This window comes from Anabas testudineus, chromosome 23 (genome assembly GCF_900324465.2).
Source record: "Anabas testudineus chromosome 23, fAnaTes1.2, whole genome shotgun sequence".
In the NCBI taxonomy this organism is placed as follows: Eukaryota; Metazoa; Chordata; class Actinopteri; order Anabantiformes; family Anabantidae; genus Anabas; species Anabas testudineus.
This window is the reverse complement of record NC_046631.1, coordinates 5185144-5206629: the sequence shown is the minus strand read 5'-3', so window position 1 is coordinate 5206629 and position 21486 is coordinate 5185144. Positions and strand designations below refer to the sequence as shown.

At 40.7% G+C, this 21486-nt stretch overlaps 3 protein-coding genes across 7 annotated transcripts; all 3 read right to left on the bottom strand.

Annotated features, from left to right (window-relative positions):
• Positions 1-505: 505 nt before the first annotated feature.
• LOC113164317 (calcitonin gene-related peptide 1) lies at positions 506-2738 on the bottom strand. Its single transcript, XM_026363567.1, has 4 exons — positions 2647-2738; positions 1699-1794; positions 1122-1262; positions 506-1033 (listed from the first exon to the last, which is right to left on the bottom strand). Exons 2-4 carry the CDS (start codon positions 1776-1778, stop codon positions 859-861), a joined length of 396 nt encoding a protein of 131 aa, XP_026219352.1. The 5' UTR covers positions 1779-1794; positions 2647-2738; the 3' UTR covers positions 506-858.
• A 2669-nt stretch (positions 2739-5407) lies between these two features.
• LOC113162842 (solute carrier organic anion transporter family member 1C1-like) lies at positions 5408-11979 on the bottom strand. Of its 4 annotated transcripts, none has more exons than XM_026361073.1 (15): positions 11809-11979; positions 11090-11221; positions 10770-10911; positions 10509-10641; positions 10286-10413; positions 8650-8796; positions 8465-8563; positions 8141-8374; positions 7876-8040; positions 7599-7794; positions 7289-7454; positions 6898-7082; positions 6695-6759; positions 6358-6475; positions 5408-6246 (listed from the first exon to the last, which is right to left on the bottom strand). In XM_026361073.1, exons 2-15 carry the CDS (start codon positions 11189-11191, stop codon positions 5937-5939), a joined length of 2190 nt encoding a protein of 729 aa, XP_026216858.1. In that variant the 5' UTR covers positions 11192-11221; positions 11809-11979; the 3' UTR covers positions 5408-5936. The 4 variants fall into 4 exon arrangements, with proteins under 4 accessions (XP_026216858.1, XP_026216859.1, XP_026216860.1 ...); XM_026361074.1 differs by having other exon boundaries at positions 11090-11217; XM_026361075.1 differs by lacking the exon at positions 11809-11979 and adding an exon at positions 11685-11756.
• Positions 11980-13406: 1427 nt separating this feature from the next.
• On the bottom strand, positions 13407-21399 carry LOC113163842 (solute carrier organic anion transporter family member 1C1-like). 2 transcript variants are annotated; one of them, XM_026362852.1, is made up of 15 exons: positions 21282-21399; positions 20807-20912; positions 19443-19584; positions 19199-19331; positions 18939-19063; positions 18647-18793; positions 18392-18490; positions 17904-18164; positions 17253-17417; positions 16648-16843; positions 16382-16547; positions 16062-16246; positions 15604-15668; positions 15392-15509; positions 14983-15196 (listed from the first exon to the last, which is right to left on the bottom strand). In XM_026362852.1, the coding sequence occupies exons 2-15, from the start codon at positions 20855-20857 to the stop codon at positions 14983-14985; spliced, it is 2067 nt and encodes a 688-aa protein (XP_026218637.1). In that variant the 5' UTR covers positions 20858-20912; positions 21282-21399. The 2 variants fall into 2 exon arrangements, with proteins under 2 accessions (XP_026218638.1, XP_026218637.1); XM_026362853.1 differs by lacking the exon at positions 21282-21399 and having other exon boundaries at positions 13407-15196; positions 20807-20857.
• Between the last annotated feature and the right edge of the window lie 87 nt (positions 21400-21486).

Genomic DNA, 21486 nt, shown 5'->3' with positions numbered 1-21486 from the left:
GACATCCTACATGTGTTTTAAGTTTTCTGCTAAAAGTATTTTTGGTTATTTTTATATGTCGGAGTTGGAAAAGGATTATGTCCCATATTTCTGCACATCAGTCAGGTTTTAGCGGTACATGAAGAGTGTAAAATATTCCTTTTAGATCCTTTAGAATCCCCAAAAATATCACACTATGTCATTTCATTCCACAGTGTATCTACGCCTGATTTACTGGGTGTTAATTGACATGTAGCGACACATTATGTACATATGTGAAGCTGTGTCGAATAATGTGTTATTGAATAGCATCATCATGGCCTGTGTACAGGGGTAAGCAAGTCTCGAGCTGATTAGTAAAAGTTTAATAGGCATCGTCTGAAAAATCAGCATAATGTAACTCATCACATAGACATAAATACTTCACAGTCCCTGCAACGATGTATAATAATCTAACTTAAAACTCATGAAGATTTTTAAAAAACATATCTTAACATTTTTATTATCAAAACAACAGATCATTGTATTTTTATTTCATATGCCTTTACATTTATCTTCTTTTATTTCTGTATTTTATTAATTAGGTTGGTGTATTTTAATATTCACATCATGCCAGTGTGGAACATAATTAACAGAGCAAAACAGACAAACAAATAAACACACACACACACACACAAAAAAAATCCATTCCCTTTGATGGTTTAAATTAAAGGCACTATTTCTTAAAGTTTATCAAATAAACAAGAACGCTCAGAAACTTCATCATTACCATTAGTTTCATCATTATTAACGTCATTCTCACAGTCATATGTTACATAAGATGACCGATTACATCATCGGAGCACTGGGAGTGCTGGTGGTGGAGTTACTCAGTGGGTACTAGAGAGGCAGATAGTAGGGAGGCTGCAGTAGTTCCCTCTTGCCGTAGGTGGCAGAGCCCACATTGGTTGGTGCGTACACAGTACCAATGGTGTTACTGGAGCGGACCAGGAAGTCTGCTAGCCTCTGGGTGACGCAGGTGGCTGTGTTGCACTTCCTCTTCTGTATGTGGTGACTGGCAGGATGAGAGAAGATGAGTAATGGCACAATTTTGAAGTAATGAGGAGACAATACAGCTATTGATTTCTGCAAAGGCCTCTTACCTGTTCATAGCTGCTAGTGCCCTTTGAGGCCGCGGACCCACGAGGCCGAGGAACGGGTTAGAGATCAGCCCGGGAGCCAGCCAGACTTCACTGCCTGGGACATCACTTTCCTGCTCACTCGATGAGCTGGGACTGAAGTACCTGAATCACACAAGGAAAGGGGCCAAACCATTTCACACTGATAGCTGATAATATCCTCTTCAAAACATCCACTGCTCCAAAGAGTAAGAAGACAAAGCTGCCACTTAGCTCCCCCTGAGCTGCACAATGAAGCACTTTCCAACAAACGCAATTGGCTTCCACCTCCAGTTGTACATCAGAGCTGTGCTGCTCCTCACACACAACATTGCGTCGATTTATATGATAATCAGCTGCTTGTCTGCTGACCTCAGGTTTAACTATACTGGTTTCCTGACTGTGACCTTGAAAGACTACCATTAGAGGAATTAATCTTATCTCTACTAATATATACAAAATAAAATCTATATCTAATATAATTGAAATTTTCATATATATATCTATGTACCACCAGTAATTACACAGAGCCCATTGCCCTGTTTATAGTGTATATACGTACCTGTGGCTTGGGGCGGCGGTGACACAATGCAGCAGCACAAGCAGCAGGAGGAGAGGCACAGGGACCCTCGGGTGACACATATTGTAGGGTGATGACCTGAATCAACACAGCAGAAACAACAATGTCTGATTTCTTTGTTCTGGACTAAACATGTGGATGTAGTAAATTTTGTTTTGTCATAATGAATCTTTATTTAACCAACAGTTAACAGAGCAGTTAATCTATTCTGTAGATTATCAGTACCTGAGGTAATAACACGTTGTTTTAATCTTTAACATTAGAACTTTAAAACAGCTCTAAAAGCAATAATTATTTTTAAGTGATTATCTTTATAACATTTTCCGTCCATCTAAGAATCTTTTTGTCTATAATATGTCAGAAAGTGGCCCCTACAGTTTCTCAGAAGTGCAGGTGATGCCTTTGAAACACTTGTTTGTGACACCAACGGTCCAAAATCCAAGTACTAATCCAAGTAATAATTACTTAATTTTAGCCACAGACAAAGAAAACACACCAACTAACGGACTAACAGGCTGAGTACTTTTGATTTGCTACATTTGCTAATTTATACAGAAAAAATTAAAAAATAAATCACTAAGTCATTTTCCAATTAGTTGCAAAAAATCTAACTAAATTGTGCTTTTATTTTATGTGCATTTTACGTTGCAACACAGCCCTAAATATTTTCCCCAAAATGTAGTCATTAATTTAAGTTTCTGTACTGTACTACACTGCTGAACGTATCAAACAGATTTTATAAAATTACTTCTACATCATGTTATACATATGTGATGAAGACAGATGATAAAGACATTGGTGTCTTTGTTAACTCCTTGGCTTTTGAATTTAAACTATATAGTAATTCAAAATATAGAAACAAAGAAAAAACACAGAAGACTCAAACTTAGACACAGTGAAAAGGAAACCTAAGAGTGACAGAGTACTTACTTTCTGTTGTGTTCGCTCGTAGTAGCAGATCCCAGTCTTTCACTGGAGCAGTCCAGGGTTTGTCAGACTGTCACACAAACTGACTGCTACAGTTATAGGCTCTCCGCTCAAACCACTTGTGACATCAGCTCTCTCCAAATATAGCCTTGCATTTTCATCTACACAGAATCAGAATGGCGGGGGGTGGGGGGTGGATGGGTGTGTAAGGAACACTAAGAAAGCATTAGATATGTCATACGCATGCTCACCTGTAGCTCAGTGTACAATTTCAAAGCTGTGCACGCACGGACAAATTGAAAGTTTGATGAGACACACACACTTGTTGTACGTCACCATTCTCATCATCACCTTCGTCATCACTGTCATCAGCACCCATGACCGGGACTGACCCAGCAAAAACCCACATCGGGGAGACTGTCAGTATTTACTTTGAGATACCGAATGAAGTTTTAGGTCACCAAACTTTGGCCTCAGTGCCTCCCTCTGAGCTTCAACAATGATGAATAATAAATGTAAAGATGAATTATCATCAATGATTCATGGTGTCTCGTTATTTTGATGGGACACGTCACAAACAAAGTGAAAAAGTACTAGTTAATGAAGTGATGGTAAAAGATGAGAACACAAGCACGCGACTTGGAAATCCAACCTGTTTACACGTGGAACAGCAATTACAACTCTTTGCAAAGTTTCCTCAAAACGTTTAAATATTATTTATTCTTCTGTAATTTTAAAGCTGCCATGGATGAAATGACTTTGTGTAATGTGAGAAATGTTGGTCTCAAACCCTCAAATGATTATGACCAAACCTTGCAGTTCCCCTCGAGCTCTGCTTGGTAATTTAGCCACTTTCAGCTTGTTTCGGTTTTCTGCTCTGTTTAATCTCACACATTTGCTAATAAAATGACAAACTATGTTTTTTAGGGACTTTAATTATTGGTTCCTAATAGATTGCTAGAATATCCCCTGCTGAACAGTCACTGATCTGATTTCCACAGAAACAATGCTTGTTTGGTTTACATGAACAATGTGTGCTGTCTATGTGCTGTAAGTCAGTTGCTATCCCCACGGAAAGAGACGTGCTCATAAAAACGTAATTATCGGAGAATACGAGACTAAACACACCACACTCAATTTAAAATGACCATCACTTTCATAACATCACAGTGTGTGATTCTTCTGAGTCCAAAGAGATCGTCTCGCTGGGGAAATGCCTCCATCGACTGCAGGCTGCTGGTAAGTGCTGGTGGTTTTCACCGCTGCTTTGTGCAAACAGAGATGCAGGGCAGTCTTAATGGACACATAACACCCTAAAACCCGCCAAGGTCCAATGAACACCTCCCTGTGTTTCCCGTAAGCCTCCCAAGAAAACCTGTGGTAAGTGTAGAGGAAGTAGCACGACGGGGTATTCGTCAGTTTTCCCGTCTTCTGCATGGATTATTCAGCTTGCATGTACAAATTGGCCCTATGTAGTCAAATTTGATCTATTCACCATTTCCTGACACTTTTTGTTTTGCTATTGCAATTGCAATTTGCTATTGCAGATTTCTAGAAATGAACGCAAAACACACAATGCAGCTATTTCAGGGTGAGAGTCTGCAGCCAGTTCATTTGGCCACATACAACTGATAGTTGTCGTACCACTACTGTACATGCTGTTTCATTAGCAGACTCTAGCTGATTCAGTTAGATAGACCTAATTTGATTTAATATATAATTACCATAATAAATATTTAACTACTTCAGGGGGTATGTTGCCCATGCTTAGAAAGGTTCATATCCTCAATCTTGAAAGACAGAACAGGGTGTAGCATGAAGAAAAAGGATAGTAAGTATAGAATAAAACTATTGTAAGAACGTGGGAGGCATGTGTAAGATATTAAATCTATTTTTGTAACATGTAGTCCAGGGAAAAAAGAACTACGTCACTCAAATCATTCCATCATCACACTACTTGGATTACTTCTCTAATTCTGAGGAGCCAGATTTTTACACTCATGGCTGCTCTAATTTTACAATTTTACAAAAGGCTTCGTGAACCTTTATGATTGTTTGAGCAGCAGAATTGATCATTTAAAGATGCTGCTGCATGTAACAGCTCTGTTTCCCTTCACATTATCACATTCAGCACAGCTGAAAAGTCCAATACACAAGCTCCATGTGGCCTTATTAGTATTCCTCTAGTATTGGATAGAGGAGGGATCAGAAGTCGCTGGGAAATGATTAGTAGATAAATAACCATTGTGAGTAAAGATAATGGTTCTGCAGCCTCTGATAATGACAGTTCATGTTGATAGCATCCACACCTGGAGGTTTCCACCGTTAGTCGTTAACTATGGCTGTGTCCAACTCACGTGTGAATCTTGGCTGAATAAGCCTGTTTCGTCAAGAGAGGAGCACGTCCACATTTTGTATTATCTCTTTCTGGCACGTGATGCATCCACGCACGCACACACACACACACACACACACACACACACACACACACACACACACACACACACACACACACACACACACACACACACACACACACACACACAAAAAAGGTTTGTTAATTCATTAGATGGAGCTGAATGACTCTGGGATCAGCAAGGCAGGTGAAGTGCTTGGTTGTTTTGTGCTAATCAACACATTTCCCTTCAGCCTAATATTCCTGAGACTATTTTGTAGATGAGCCGTTTTCTATGGCTTCAGCTTCATGTCATAATGTTTCTGAATTGTAGTTAGGGGCTTGCTTCACATTACTCGTGTTCACGGTATAACACAGAGGTTAAAATGAATTTCATGACTCCTAAATGAATGGCTGTACATAGGTCAGATCTGCGTGAACATGATGTGACAATAACATCACACATCCAGGGTTTCATTTATTAACATTACAAGGAAAACATTGATTTTGGCCCAGGCGCTTACTCAGTCTCAGTCTGGGCTGTGCTGGGTTGTCACCATGTGCACACGAAATATTGATTGTCGGTAAATGTGCACAGTTTTCTATTTTTATACCTTCCCACACAGTGACACGCTTCTTCACCTGTGGACATTAGACTGGTGATTCCGTCTAATTCCTCCTGACAATTAAAGTAAATGTGACTTGTTTGATCCTGTATGCATTACTTCTGTCACCAGTTTCTTTGCTGTGTGATTATTTTTCCTCTAATTCCTTCTTGTCCTCTGTGCGTGATGGTTCAGCTTCTCTACTTTCACATGTACACCGGTCCTTGCAAATCTGGGCATTTCCTTCTGTTGCCTCCTCCTCAGACTTCAACCCTACTTTCTCTGTCTTTTCTTTATCGCTGGGCAGAGGAGCAAACTCCGTCTCCGTCAGGGATTTCTGGCAGTTGCATCTCCTCTTGGGTATCTATGCTGCTGAGTCCCCCAGCTTTGATATTGTGCGGCTGTGTTGGAGTTTTAGGATTATTGGCCTCGCACTCAATGGGGTTTGATGTCTTAAGTTCGATGTCATTTGAAGCTTTTGGTTGTGGTGTCTCTGTTTCTTGCTGAGGCTTCTTAAACTGTCGTCTAAGGAGGACGATGACGGCAATGATGAAGAAATACGACGAACCAGTGAGACAAGTAATCAGCCCCAGGAAGATGATCCTGAAACAGAGAAAGGCGACGGACAGAAGGCGATTAAAATAACCCACATCCCAAAACAGAACATCTGATTAATTTCAGATTGTATTCCTACATATGTAGTTTGTACTGTACCTGTACATATTGGAGTCGTAAATGCGACACGCCCCTCTGCCCCCACACCTCTTTACTGACCACTTCAGGCATGTCAAATCAATGAGTGCTCCAAAGTATACTGGTGCAGGAATCCCACCTATAAACAAGGCATCACGCATCTTAGATATCAGTATTATCTTATTTGACTGTCACATACTAAACTAATACTAAAGTGTGTACTGAGGAGAAGCAGAGGAGAGCGCTTTAGTTACCTATCAAATGCAATACAGGCAATGAAAAGCAAAACATAATCAAATCAAACAGATCAAGCTAAAAAACAACAACAAAAACCTGCACTGTCAGTGACAGGACTCACCAAGTGTCCTAGTTGCCAACGTCTGAATACCCAGAGCGAGGGGTTTGAGCTCTGGTGAGATGCATCTGTAATTACAAAGCACTAGGTTACTAACACAGATTAATCTGTAGAAAAGTGTTCTTTCGCTTTTGTCAGTCAGTCTCTAATATGCATGAGGCTAGTCAAATCATAAGAAGGGTATTCTTCTTCATGGATGCACAGACCTTATGATGACCATGTAACCAGGTGTGACTCCCAGAGAGTCGACTAAGGAGCTGAGGACAGATATAACCATGTAGGAGGTGAAACTGCTGCTGCAGTCCTTGGCATGGGGACACTGGCCCAGCCTCACAGACGTACTGTTGCCTGGTGGGAAGGAGCTGGACACACAGCTGCAGTTGTGAAAGACCTGATAAAGAGAGAGGTAAAAGACATAGAGAGAGAGAGAGTGGAGAAAATAACATGTTATAATGATGTTATAAATTCTTTTATCAAAGAACTGACTGAAGTGAGTTTCTTTGGAATGAGGGAGGAAACATGTCTTATCAGTTATCAGTGGTCAAGACTTGACTATGAATAGTGTGTGTGTGTGTGTGTGTGTGTGTGTGTTCCTACTGTGTTCTTGCCGTGTCCACTGGAGCTGAGGCAGCCAGCCATACATGGGGAGACGTAGGTGATGCCACTGTCTGAGCACACAGGGTCCCACTCCTCCGCCGAACACGAGCAGCCTCTGTTGCACTCTGAGAAGAGCGTTCTGCTGTTGGGTGACACAGTTGGTGTCCTGGAGGGCAAAGTGATATGCTGAACTCAATCAGAACAAATGAACATGCATTTGGAGGCTGTGAAAGCTGTGAAAAGAAGCACGTCTGGCACAGTACATGATTTGCTGCTCATCATTATATACGCTTAATGCTCCAGCACTGACCCATTGTATGAAATGGTGAGCCCAGCCACAGGAATGTTGTCACATTTCATGCCAAATTGAAGCAACTGAAGGAGATACGCCAGGAAGGACGAAGCAAAGAAGAGCTGAGCACCTGACACCACGCTCAGTTTGTACCTCTTCATCAGCACCCCTCCCAGGAAGATCCCTACTGCCACTACTGGCAGGTTCAACACACCTAGAAAAACAAGAGCAAAAGTAGTGGGCAGATGAGACAATACTAAGACATATATTTAGTGGACAGACAATATGTTTTTACCTATAAGGAAGTTTGCTCTGGATGCAGATTGACCAAACTGTTGCTCCATGTATTTGGCTTTGAAAGTGAACAGGCCCATGATGGAGTTGAACTTGAGAATGCTGCCACAGAGAAGCAAGAAGTAGGCAGGCGTTCCCAACAGGCGCTTCAGCGATGGAAAAAAACCTGTGGATCCAGCAGAAATACATGCAACGTCCATGAACCTGAACACATGGTGGTTTAAATTAGGCACCATCACATGTTGCATTCGGATTGTCTCTTCTACCTTTTGCGACTTCGGATAACTTGAAGTTGTGGCTGTTGACGACGGCATCATCTGCCTGCTCCGAGGCCTCACCTGCTGGACTTGGCCTGTCTGCATCTTCTTCCTGCTTGGCCAGAGAGCGTGGTAAAAACCAGAAGGGAATGCTGGACATCAGCAAGAGGGCAGAGGACACCAAAAAGCCCATCCACCAGGCACCCACCCAGCGGGCATCTCGAGGAGTGATGGTCAGGCTCTCTGAATAAAACAGAAAAGCGTTTATAGTGACTGTTGAGCTAATGTTAGTTTAGGGTAGTAATAATGATAAAACAAATGCATTACACCTACCCATATCAACATATCCAATGTCAACATAGAGTTTGGCACAATAAGAGCCCAAGAGGAAACCAAATATGGGGCCCAGCAGAGTGATGGTCTGGAGACAAGCTGCAAATCACAAAACAACATCAAGATTAACAGGTGTTGAAAAGGACACAGCCGTTAAACCAGAGTTTAGAGGATGTGTGTCTTACCAATATAGAAAGGTGAATTTTCAGCTTTAGCAAAGTCATCGATGTAGGAAATGCCCAGAGGTGTGACTGGGGTTTCTCCGATCCCTCGCAGAGCGTTCCCCATGAAAACATAGATCCACATGTAGGAGCCAGAGTCCCCCACACACGCTGCATAATATCACATGCACGGCATTTAGATCGTGTTATAAATATTATGAACACTCATTTGTCATAAATACATACGGTAGATAATCTAACTGGCAAATATTTATATAAAAATAGAGGAATCATCTTCCTCGCACCATCGTACGTGGAGCTTTTTCAATCTATGCTTGGAGTGTGCTGCGACTGTGTTATTTACTGATTCTTTTGAAAAGTTTGTGCACACGAGAAAATTTGATGCATGTTTAGATGGAAGTTTAATAAAAAAAAAGAAGAATCAAAGATAGAAAACCACTCTTTTTATTCCACTCATGTTTCATTGAGAAAGGCAGCCTTGATTATACAGAGTTCCTCAAATCAGATGGATGAATACAAGGCTTTAAGCTCGCATATCACTGCATTTAGTGTCACTTCCATATTGGGTTTCCTTCTAAATAAATCTCATCTGAATGGCTGAACAGGACCAATATGTTGCATTCTGTGGGTTTATAATATGTTTTTTCGTGAGAAGAAAAAAATGATTATGGCTCAACAATAGAAACAACAATTCAACAGAAGCTGATATCAGGGAGCTTGAAACGCTAGGAAACAGAAAGGCTCCTCAAACCAAGCTCTGAGATTTGTCCTCCCTCAGATCAAAATCATGCAAAGTTTTGACTTATTAGCCACAAAAGAAACGCAGCTTTACAGTTGGGACTTGAAGCTGCTGTGCAGTTAAGAAGTATGAGCACGCATGGGAGGTGAGGGGCTTTGAATGTCAGACCAAGGTCAATGCATTCCAGGGATGGTTGAAACAAAGCCAGGACATCGTTAAGGGTTTTAACCAGGTCTCTACCCTCCCCCCCTTCAAACCAGGTTTCTTAGTGTAAGCTGCTTTCATGGTTACTTCTTTAACGATCACAGCAAAGTCCGCTTGTTCAGTTTGTCAGAATTGCAAATTATTTTTTTTGGTGGGATGTGGCTCTTGACAAAAAGGCAGCTATAGTTTGTTGAGCTGGGAAGCGACCTTTGCACCCACATGACAAAAGTACGGTGTGTACAGTACAGTACGTTTCCTTTTCAGTGAGTAATTGTCTCCAAAGTTGTAACGGTTTAGTAGCTGAGGGGAGCGTGAATGCCTGAAATGATCCAAGTTATACAGTAAATGATCTGGGAACCACAAATGTCAAGAACCACAAATGTCAACGAATGCAAGGTCAGAGGACTTTAAGGTTCAGGGTTGTTCTAGTAATAACATTTTTCTGAACTGACAGAAAAATAAGTCTGCATGTGACTGATAGAAGGTGAATGATTTCTCTTTTTAATTTATCTAAGGCAACTTTTAAAGATACCAACTTGATTTAGTTCAGTGGGACTTCTAAAGAGTTTTACCTCAATTTCGCATTAAGACTTGTTTGAAAAATCATTTAGTTACTGTTTCCTAAAGCAGAGACTGATGGTTGCACAAGGTGAATGTATACTTTAACTATGGTAGACAGAAAAAACGTATTCTTACCTTTGCGATTTTCCACTGAAGGCTCCATCTGAATTTCGGGTACACCCAGAGTTTTCTCAGGATCTGCACAGGCAGCGATGTTCACACTGTCATTCTGGAAACCCTGTATGACCGTGTCATACGTGTAGCTGTGAAAACCAAGAGTATCACAATTAGATGTAAACATCATCATCATCATCGTTTGACTTATTTTGTCCAACATCACGTGTTTGCTGACATTTACCGCCCCATGAAGAAGTGTATCATGCCAGTGAGAAAGGCCCCCACAGCCATCAGGGAACAACCCGCAGCTATGAGTCTGGGCCGATGCAACTTTGCCCCAAAATGGCTGACCACTGCTATAAACAACAAGTTGCCTGCCTCCAAGAAAGCGAAAGGCAAAAGAACAGAAGGACATTTTGAGAATCATCGACTACAACCTCACAAAGGTGAGACCTGATAAGTTGCTCAAAAGATTGGAGTTACATCAAGAAATAGATGGTACCCATCTCAAAACTGCCATCTACGAGTCCAACGTGTGAGCTGGAGAGCTCAAAACGTCTTTCGATCTGAGTGATGGAGCTCTTCATGTAGGTGCCTATCAGGGCCTTGGAGAAGTAGACGAAGGACAGTGCCACAATAAACAACTGAAAAAACAAAAGACAATGGGGACATGTATAACTCTCCGCTGCAAAAAGAAAGTCAGGAATAAACTGAGCCAATTCAGACATGTGGGAAATTTAGAATTACAGATGAATCTATCTGGCATGTGTCAGAATTACAAGTAAGCAGAATGTGCGCATTGATCACAGACAGCTTTAATACTTTGAGAGTGGAAACGCTGGGCCGTTTGTTGATCTTCTGGTTGGAGACACACAGAGCCTGCTGACTGGACATGTTGTTTCTGTCCTCTGCTGATTCTTCCATCCTGGACTCAGACACCGTCAGTCTATCTACCTTTAAGAAAAGTAAACAAACGAGTGTGTGACTAGGTTGGAGGTGAAATATTAACTGTGACTACACTAAAATTTAGACAGACAGTTAAACTTTAAAGCAGTGCACATGGACTAATATGATGAAATGACAATCAGCTGGTTTGCCTACAACTTCATCCCATCAGTAGATTCTGTGCCACAGGAGTACACATATAATTTACTGGGCTGTGAATTATTTGCTACTCTCACCGTGAACAGAGCTGTAAGCATTTCACGCGCTATAACCAGCTATAACCACAGATTTAGCAACAATTCATAGCTTATCAATGAAAATCGAGCTGATCTTTTCTTTGACATGTCAGATTATAGGGTATCATAAGAAAGGGCTGACAGGTACACTAACACTTCTAACACAGTGAGAACTCTGATTGGCTAAATAGAATTTATGATTACACCAGCGGAAATAAAGCAATACACTATCATACTGCTAAATAAAATCAAACTGGCTTCTTGTCGTCTTCTGCCTCCTGCTCATCTTGTAAAACTTGACCTGCAGTGGCTGGTGTTATATACACACTGAGCTACTGGCTCAGCGCAGAGTATTGTTACCTGTCTGTCACAGACGAAGGCCAGCCAGGTGAGGGAGATGTGCGTGGGAGCTGCTCCTCAGGGGACTGGAACTGTGTGTGGCGGTTACTGTGACAGGAAAGTCCAAGGGGGAGGGACAGGGGCTTGTGCTGTCTCACAATTAGAGCTCTTACGCTCCTGTCAGTTCACAGATTTTTTTGCATTTTGAAGGGATTGAAAACAGAAGAACTGAAAAACCAGATAGCACCAGAGAAAACCAGGACACTGAACAAGAGGAGCTGCAGGCTGAATCCATATCAGAGAGAAAACTGGTTTTCCGTGTTGTTGAGTTCATTTGTCTCCTAACTCCAAGAATCCCTTTCAAGTTTAGTGAGGATAATAATCCCACCCACGGCACAGCCTGGATCTAAGTCTTTTGACCAGCACATCCTTGGAAATGGAGCCTCAGTTATAAACACACATACACAACATCAGTACATTAAAAAAGCACTACTGTAAGAAGCTACTGAGGAAGCTTAATAAAATACCTAGTGCACCTCCAGGTCAGGGTCCCCCCTCTCTTCTTTTACTCCTCTTTAAGCTGCCATGTGTCCGTTCTCCTACTGAGAGCAGACGGACCTGCGCTCCCTAAGCTCCTTTCTCCAGTCAGAGAGCAGCGCTGCTACTTGGAACCAGCTGGACAAAAGGCCTTGTGCATTTTTACATTACAACATTTTAACATTGAGACAGATCAGCAAGTCCAAACCAGGTGCTCTTTTTCTGACAAGGTGAAGTATCAGGTGCTTGTTGCTGTGACACAGAATTAAAGGGGAGCTTTATTTTTTTATATATATCACATTGTTTAAAAATACAAATGAGCTGGTCAGTGTCATGAATGTCTAAACTATCTTTCACGCAACAACTAAAACTGAACTTCAAGATGCTGTTTCTCTGTAAATGTATGTTGTTTAATGCTCTGTTGGTTCAGTGACCAGTGGAGGGTTCAAGGAGCCAGGCAGCAGGTTGCACAACCACCTTTGGCCCTTTCACTCTTTGCAAGGATTAAAATTAAGATCCTTCACATTCTTGCACAGCACAGTGTTCAGCACTTTACCTTTCTGAAAAATTGTATCTTGCCCACTGTCTTACCAACTCAAATACAAATAAAGTACAATAACTTTAAGCATGTCAACATAAATTCTATGATACAACTTCTCTGATTCTGACTCACTTTGGTTTGTACAAATAAAAGTACTGAGGTATTCCAGTGGTCCAGCAGTGATACACTGGACAGTGGATATTTTGCTGTGTGTAGCACAGCCTGCTGGTAAAAACAGACACTGCACCCATTCAGGTTACTCAGTGACAAGACAATGGTGAAAAATAAAATTATATTACATTATATCATTTCCCATTGTTAACTACTTCTTCTTTAACTCACTTTCTATTCTTATCTACACTAAAGTGTGGTTTTATCAACACACAAATTAAAGGAAAAGGCTAATGTTGAAGTTGACAGGTTTACTCAGAATAAACGACTGACAGATACTAAGAAGCTCATTTGATTTGAGTTTACAGCAGGTCAGAACAAATGCTAGTTAGGTGATATTTCTCTATAGACTCAGTGGATATGGACAACAATGCATATTGAAAAGTTAGTTGCCATTTGAACAGAGGAGCCTAAATATAATGTGAAAATTCATCTTTAATAATCAACAAAATCGTAAAAAAAAAAAAAGAAAAACAACTAAATATATGGACACAATATAAACATATGTAACTCAATACATTCTCACCATTGACAGTAATTCTAATGATATATATTAAGTGTATATATATATCTAATCAACAAACACAGTGTTTAACAGAATAAAACTGCACAGTCAAGTCTGAGTTACACTCGTTCTTAGTCCCCTATCCACACTACAGTGACTTTCTTCGACTCTTCAGATGATTATATGAATGTTCGTGGTGTTTATGGTTTGAGTTAGGTGATGTGATGTAACAAAACGTGTGCGCAGTGCCAGGCAAGCTATTATATAACATTTCAGAAGTTGCTGCAACACACAGCAAGCGATCAGTAAGAATAAAGGTCAGCTAGCTGGACTGTTGAGTTAAAACTATAAATAAAATGCAGCTAAACATGCAGGTGACATGACATCACATTTAGATTTTTATAGGTTTTCATTTACAACCGACATTACAAGTCTTAGGGAATCATGAATCACTGATGATCATGTTTTTTATGAGCTCATTTTCATTCTTGCTGACCTAGATGAGTTGATTGATGCTACTCTCGTGTCTGCACGCTAAAGTTGAAGCTACTGTACAATCGTGAGCAGCAGCTGGTTAGATGAGCTTAGCACAAAGAGTGGGAGCAGAGGGAAACCGGTGGTGTCGTTCTGTCCAAAATTCGAAATCTGGTAACCAGCATCTCCAGATCTCAGCAGCTTTCAGTCTACATACAGTACAGCATCTAACTGTGCTCATTTTAAATCATCTGCCACAGTCTCACTGAAAAAATATGAAGGAAAACTGATGAAACATGACAGTATGCAACCTGCTATTAAGCGGTGAACAAACATAATGTGCTTCAGGTGTCTTGTACTAGTGTGTAAAACTTTATACTGTACAGTATATAGTACAAATAATGACTAGATGCCTATATACATAGAATCACATGTATACATGCAGGATGAGACATAATCATCATTACCTGACCTAATGCTATTCAAGTATAAATGGTGGACACAGGCCAGACTTCACTCATGTATTTGACATATTTTCTTCTCACTCTGAAATGTTTGATCATATGTGAATTGGGGCTAAGCTGGTGCTTTGCCCACTTTGGCACACGCAGCCCAGTGTAATATACAGTATGTTCCCATTATGGTCTGGTATGTTTAGATGGAGAATAAAACACCTCTAAGTTTGTGTCCTGTAATTCTAAAATCTGTTTTGTTCAGATGTGGAATGCATATCATTTCAATGTTGTTCATTATAAAACTAATGTCTAAATTTTATTAGTTTGCATTCTATAAAAAGTGAATCACTTTCTGTGATCTCTGCATAACATCTATATAAAAAAGAGGTATATTTCTCAAAGACCAAAGAGCGCTGATGCTGTACCATTATCAAATTTGGTCCAGTCTGGATCCAGCACAGTACTTAGGCAATGGAAAATACTGTATGTGTCATCTGCCCTCCCAAAACACCTCAGATAGTGCTCTCCTTATCTGTGTCGTCTTTGTTTTTGGCAATACTGATACTGGCATGTCCATTGCTCACTCCATTACCCTCCAGTGCATTTTCTTTAGCTTGGTTCCTCAGTTCTATCTTCTTCTGTTTCTTCACAAGTTTCAGATAGAGAACTCCCCACAGCATGTTGGATAGGAAGTAGAGTCCAGTAATTAACCCCATGAATGTTATCCTGGAAGTACAATACACTGGGTTAGGTTAGTTGCTACTGTTTCAATTTAAGATCTTGCACACAAAACATCATTTTATCAAACTAAAATTTAGGTAGTAAGATATAAAAATGTAATTTGGCTTGCAACTGCTCAAAATAGACATTTAGGCCAAGCTGGCAAGCTAACAAGAAAATGAAGGTCTGATTTCACTGTACCTAAATGAATCAGAATCATATATTCTGCATGCTCCACGACCTCCACACAGCTTGGTACCCCACTTCAAACAGGTCCGGTCGATCAGTGCACCAAAGTAAATTGGAGGAGGTATCCCACCTGAAAGCACCCACAACGTGTTTACACATGCAGAGGTTAAATATGATCAATTCTCTCATTGGAAACCCGACATGCCAACATGTGTGGTACTCACCTAGAGTCCTGACTATTAGTGTCTGCATACCCAAAGCCAGTGACTTCAGGTCTTGCTGTATGGATCTGGAAAAAAAGTTATTTGATGTTAATATAAGCATTTCAGCTAATAAACACGTTAGATGTTATGTAACATATTATACATGTGTTACACAAGCAGTTTGTTTGTTACCAAGTAACCAGGAGTTCAAACTAACCCAAGAACAAAACTAAAGAACCATGAATGTTGGAATTTGATATCTCATTGCTTACTAGTTGCTTTGATTGCTTACTACTAAACTAGAACATGTAAAAAAAAGTAAAATGTTTCTATTACTGTCACACAAAGCCCCTAGTTTGATTCTTGTTGACACATTTCCATTATAAACTAATACAAAATCACCAGAGCACTGCCAGGTATCATTATACCCATGTGAGACGAGGAGCAGTGTTAACTCCTTCAGCTTTAGTGTTACTAACCGCAGCAGTACGATGTATCCTGGCGTGCCGCCACAGGCAGAAATGAAGGATCCCACTACAGACAGAGTCATGTATATCTTAAACATGTAGTCACAGTCGCCCTTCCTGGGACACTGACCCAGCTCCACAGACATGTTCATGCCTGGAGTCATCATCTCCCCGACGCAGGTGCAGTTATGAAACACCTAAAGAGACAGGGAAATGAAAAGGGCCAGCTATCAAAAGGACGACCTGCTGTTTGTCTTTGTGTGCCTGGCTGCCAACGTGTTTAACCTAGTGCTCTTAATATGAGTGTGAAGATCTTTAAGTTGTTGCCTCACCATTTCCTTCCCTGTACCAGTGGACGTCTGGCAGCCAGCCAGGCAGGGCGAGGTGTATGTCAAGCCATTGTAGGAGCACACTGGGTCCCAGTGCTTTGTTGAGCAGGAGCAGCCCATATTACACTGCGACAGCAACGTCTGCTGGTTGTAGGACACTTGAGGAACCCTGGCACACACAAACACACACACACACACGAATGGACTGGTTTCAGATTAGGTGTAATGAGAGGAATCTTGAAAGCTCTTGCACCCTGCATCCTACTCACCCTTGATATGACACAGTGAGACCAGCCACCTCTGCATTTTCGCAGCGTACGAATATCTGAATGCATAGCAGGCATAGAGAACCAAAGGAAGAAGCAATGGACACTCTGGCTGCTCCAACAACGCCCAGCTTGAAACGCTTCAGCACAAAACCTCCAGTGATGATGCCCAGAGCTACTGCTGGTAGGTTCAGTATACCTGGATGGATGGATGAATCAGAATGTTGAAGGGTTGAAAGGTTAAACTGAAAATTTCTACTTGCAATCACTTCATAAAATTATTATGAAAACAGAATATACATGTGTTCCTGTGCCATGTTTATAACTAGTGCAACAGCTGTAACTATTTAAGAGAAATAAAAAAGGAACAGGCACAATGTCAACACTCATAAAAAGTTTGTTGTAGCTCAAGGACCTACTTTGCTGACACACGCAAACCCTCACACACAAAAGAACAGCACACAGTGGGCTACTCAGTGCTCACTTTTCAAACCAATGTTATCTCTTCTAATCACACTTCCCTTCAACAACATCATTGTTTCAGTTGCCTTTGGTTTTAAAGTGCAGCAACATGCACAGTGAATGGGGGATCTGTGATTGCTCTGTACCTATGAGAAAAATGGACTTGGAGGCTGAATGGCCATAGATTTGCTCCATGTACTTCGGTTTGAAGGTGATCAAGCCAATGAAGCCGTTCACAGCCACCAGGTAGGTGAGGATCATCATGGAGTAGATGCTGTTATTAAAGAGTCGTCTCAGAGATGGAATGAAATCTGATACAGAAAAAAGAAAAAGCAGTGAAAGAGATGAAACAGATAGTCAGACTAATACATATATATTTAAAACATGCAAACTTATATTACCTGCATAGCTGTTTCTTCAATTCAACGGCCAACATTAATGCTCTGGTATATTTGGCACATTATCTTTCTACAGAAACTCCACACGTATAACTTTCACCCACATTTAGCAACATTAGCATGTCTAATATCTGACTTATATCACTTAAAAATATTCATATATAAAAGTAGTGCATAAGGTTCTGTTCGATAAGTGGGCCTCAGCTTCAGTAAGTGTTGCCACGTTTACTGTTGTGTCATTCAACTCTTGCCTAGATTGCATTGTGGTTTGTTGCAGGGTTACTGGTCTAGAAATGTTTCTGGTGTAAAACCAGTTAACGATTAAACTCTTTATCTCTAAAACCTATTTGCACCATGACTTATTTCTTCATGTTTAGAGTCTCCAAAGTTGCGTGATACCTTTAGCCAGCTCCTGGAACGTAACTGGCTTCTCTTTTTCCTCATGCTCCTGGTTTTCCTCGGGCAGGAAATTCTCTTGCTCCTGCACCGTGGCGAGCTGTGTGTTTTTACTCTCACTCTGCTCTTGGCCTTGCTTGGGCAGAGATTTAGGCAGGAACCAGAAAGGGATGCTTGAGAGCAAGACCACGGCACCGGTCACGATGAAGCCCAGCCACCAAGCCCCCACCCAGCGAGAGTCCTTATAGGTGATGGTGAGAGTGTCTGGGAGGGCGAGGTGAATGAGGACAGCAGGTTATAACAGGAACTGCTTAGAGATTAGTAGGAACATGTGTTCTACAAAATGTTTTACTCCAGTGAAGGACTTTTTAACTCGGCGGAGATTAATGTGTATCCCTCACGTTAGTTAGTACAAACTGTATAAACACTAATGATGCAAGGGCAGAGTTGTATTAAATATGTGTTGCAGTGCCACGTGAAAGGTTCCATACCTAAATCCACAGATCCGATGTCAACATAGATCTTGGCAAGAAAAGACCCAAGCATGTACCCAAACATAGGTCCTAAGATTCCCACTGTATGGATACAGGCTGGCAAATAGAAAAACAGGGAAAAGAAAGGTTACATACGTTCTGCGATATCATGGTAAGAATAATTAAACTAATTAATTAAAGTGTTCTAAGACAGAAGACGTCTGCTGTGTACATGATGTTTAAAATAGAAAACAGGTTGTAAAAGTAACTCACCTAAATAGAAAGGAGTGTTCTCCTCTCTGGAGAAATCATCCACGTAGGACACGCCCAGAGGCATGATGGGAGTCTCTCCAATACCACGCAGCAGATTTCCCACTAATACGTAGAACCACATGTATGAGCCAGCTGTTTTCTCACAGTCTAAAAGGGGAAAAGCAGATTTAAAATGTGAACTGTACATAATATGCAATTGTTTATGCAGTTTTTTTAGAGCACTGTTCAGCTTCCTCTCCTGTGAATGTACTTTCAAAACAAAAGGGGAACTTATATTTGAATGTATACATACCTGTTTGTGTTTTTAAATCAATAGTTTCATCCGCAGCAGCCATGCTGTGGTTTGTCATGCAGGGCAGGATGCTCTCTGTGCTGTTGACGTTTTTGCTGTGAGACACACTGGTCTCATATTTGTACCTAGTAAACATGAAGAAATGTTAAATGTTAAATGTTAAGCCAGTTGAGGTTATGTTATATGTGCATACTGTACACAGTTGTCTCACATTCTGCATACTTTTAATACTGACAATATAAAGGAATGTCTGTACTCACGGTCCCTGGAAGAAATGAGGCAGGGCCATGAGGAAAGATCCAACAGCCATGATCAAGCATCCGACAGCGATCAGCCTGGGACGGTGGAACTTAGCCCCAAAGTAGCTCACAAAGGCTATGACCAGAAGGTTGCCTGGGAAGAGCAAATATTAAAAATAACTGAATGAACTGTTCACAGGTAACAAAGGCTGCTTTCCAGTAAAGCAGCCTCATTAATTAAAGGGTTTTCACTAACTGGACATACCTATTTCAAAGCTGCCATCTATAACTCCAATGAGGGAGCTGGGGATGTCAAAGCGCCTCTCAATCTGAGTGACGGAGCTCTTCACATAGGATCCACAAAAAGCTTTGGCAAAATATGCAAACGCCAAAGAGACCAGGAAGAGCTGGAAAACACACAAAACAAACTGTTGGATGAAGCTTTTGTTCAGTGAGTGATTTGATTACAGGTGTAGCCTGCTGTAAAAGGATTACCTTCGTTTAGCCTATGTGCCCTTAAAGACTTTCAGGTGAGAGGATTAGACTACATTCTTTACAGTTCCAGTAATGAAATTAAATGTCTCTGAATGAGAAAGTAAAGGGTGAATAACATTTAAAGACATTTAAAGTACTTCACACGTTTTGGTGGCCAGGAAGTATGGGGAGTCAAACCACTGACCCAGATCAACAAACAAAGGTACAAGCCAGCTGGGCCTTGTACCCAAACAGGAGTTTGGAATAAATAAACCCAGTAAAAATATCTAGTTCACAATTGTTACAAACTGTTTTATCAACTATAGCCCCACAAACTGAACCGCTGCCGCCCCAATATAGTCGACCTGTTTATTTACAGAAACGTTTATTTAAAAACGATGAATTAATCTGACATGTTTTAATCTTATCTTCATTTCCACATCATGTTTGTGATGGATAGAGGGTGTGGTGAAAAGACAGCACACACACACACACACACACACACACACACAGAATAAATAAAGCATTTTAGTTCGTAACCTCTAACTTACATCTTTGGATTCCACATTTGTTTGCTTTACTGAATTGTGTGCAGCCATATCTTTGCCCCAAAGATAGTTAAAGATTAAAAAGGATTCACAGTAGGATGTGGGTCATAGACTGTTCTGTGAATTTATCTAGATGACTGCAAACACATTTTCCTGCCAGTTAAATCACCGTCAGCAAACAACAGTTAAGTCCCTCCAGAGTTCAACTCGCTTATATACAAGCATTTAAGAAATAGAGTCTGGCCTACTGTGTTTCACATATTGTAAGAAATCAATAATAAATTGCTATTTGAAACTGATAAGGTCCCATTTTTAAGTGTAATTATCCTTTTGTCAGAAAGTAAGTTGTGTCACCATGTCATATAAAGTCAACACATAAAAAATATGTGGGGGGTCTTAGATGCTACTTGTTGGGGCCACCTAACACCACCTTAAATTAGGGCGTTTTGTGTTGATGCTTTGGCCTCATCAAGTGCAGCTTATGTGGAAAACGAGAAACACTGACGTGAAAATGCATAGAGAGGAGGGGGGAACAGGCTGTTTTACAGTGATTTTCTAACTCATTTACAGACATTTTGGTATTGGGAAAGCATAACATTACACTGACCTTGAGCTTGGAGCAGCAAGCCTCGCGTGTTTTTTTGGACTCTACACTCATGATGCTGCTGTGTGCTCAGTGGATGGAAGGAAGAAAAAAAAAAACACCAAACAACCTAAAGAGAGACAGGTTATAACTTCAGTTAGATCAATCAACTCCTTACGCATTTCATAGAAGATTAATTTCATTTGATTGGATTTAATTTCTTTATTTTGTATCAAATTAGGTAATAATACCGAGTGTGTTGGGCAGTGTAAGTTTATATCAATTGGACAAAACATTCAGGAAACACAGGCTTCAGTCTGCATTTGAGGATTGCTGTCAATCACATTTTCCATTTGTCTAAACAGAGATTTATTAACAATTTTGTAATAACAATACAGACAATATACCATTTACTCTATCTAGAATAGAATAATAGTACAGTGTATTTAGAGATGAATTACTATAGTTAAACAGTAAGTAAAAAAACAGAGGTATTTACCTGAGACGTACCAGTGGTCCTGTGACGGATGTGGTAAAGTGGCCTGTTGAAGACTTCTTGTACCCGGCAGGACTTTGTGCCTAAAGCCAGGGTCTTATCACAAACAAACTATAACATCACATGTAATCAGTAACCCAGCCACTCATGTGCACTTGTTGATCATGTCAATAAAAGCCCTCTAACCCCTCCAATCCACAGGCGCATA

What these genes read in the sequence shown, in the direction of transcription:
- LOC113162842 (XM_026361073.1), bottom strand. Translation starts at nt 11,191, where the DNA reads ATGGAAGAATCAGCAGAGGACAGAAACAACATGTCCAGTCAGCAGGCT. An exon ending in CCAGCGTTTCCACTCTCAAA is followed by an intron (nt 10,912 to 11,089) that starts GTATTAAAGCTG and finishes TTGTTTTTTCAG; the next exon opens with TTGTTTATTGTGGCACTGTC. An exon ending in GGTTACATGGTCATCATAAG is followed by an intron (nt 6,760 to 6,897) that starts GTCTGTGCATCC and finishes TTGTAATTACAG; the next exon opens with ATGCATCTCACCAGAGCTCA.
- LOC113164317 (XM_026363567.1), bottom strand. Translation starts at nt 1,778, where the DNA reads ATGTGTCACCCGAGGGTCCCTGTGCCTCTCCTCCTGCTGCTTGTGCTG. An exon ending in ACCGCCGCCCCAAGCCACAG is followed by an intron (nt 1,263 to 1,698) that starts GTACGTATATAC and finishes TGTGTGATTCAG; the next exon opens with GTACTTCAGTCCCAGCTCAT. An exon ending in GCACTAGCAGCTATGAACAG is followed by an intron (nt 1,034 to 1,121) that starts GTAAGAGGCCTT and finishes TCATCCTGCCAG; the next exon opens with TCACCACATACAGAAGAGGA.
- LOC113163842 (XM_026362852.1), bottom strand. Translation starts at nt 20,857, where the DNA reads ATGAGTGTAGAGTCCAAAAAAACACGCGAGGCTTGCTGCTCCAAGCTC. An exon ending in GAACACTCCTTTCTATTTAG is followed by an intron (nt 18,491 to 18,646) that starts GTGAGTTACTTT and finishes TCTATTTGCCAG; the next exon opens with CCTGTATCCATACAGTGGGA. An exon ending in GTTCCAGGAGCTGGCTAAAG is followed by an intron (nt 17,418 to 17,903) that starts GTATCACGCAAC and finishes TTTCTGTATCAG; the next exon opens with ATTTCATTCCATCTCTGAGA.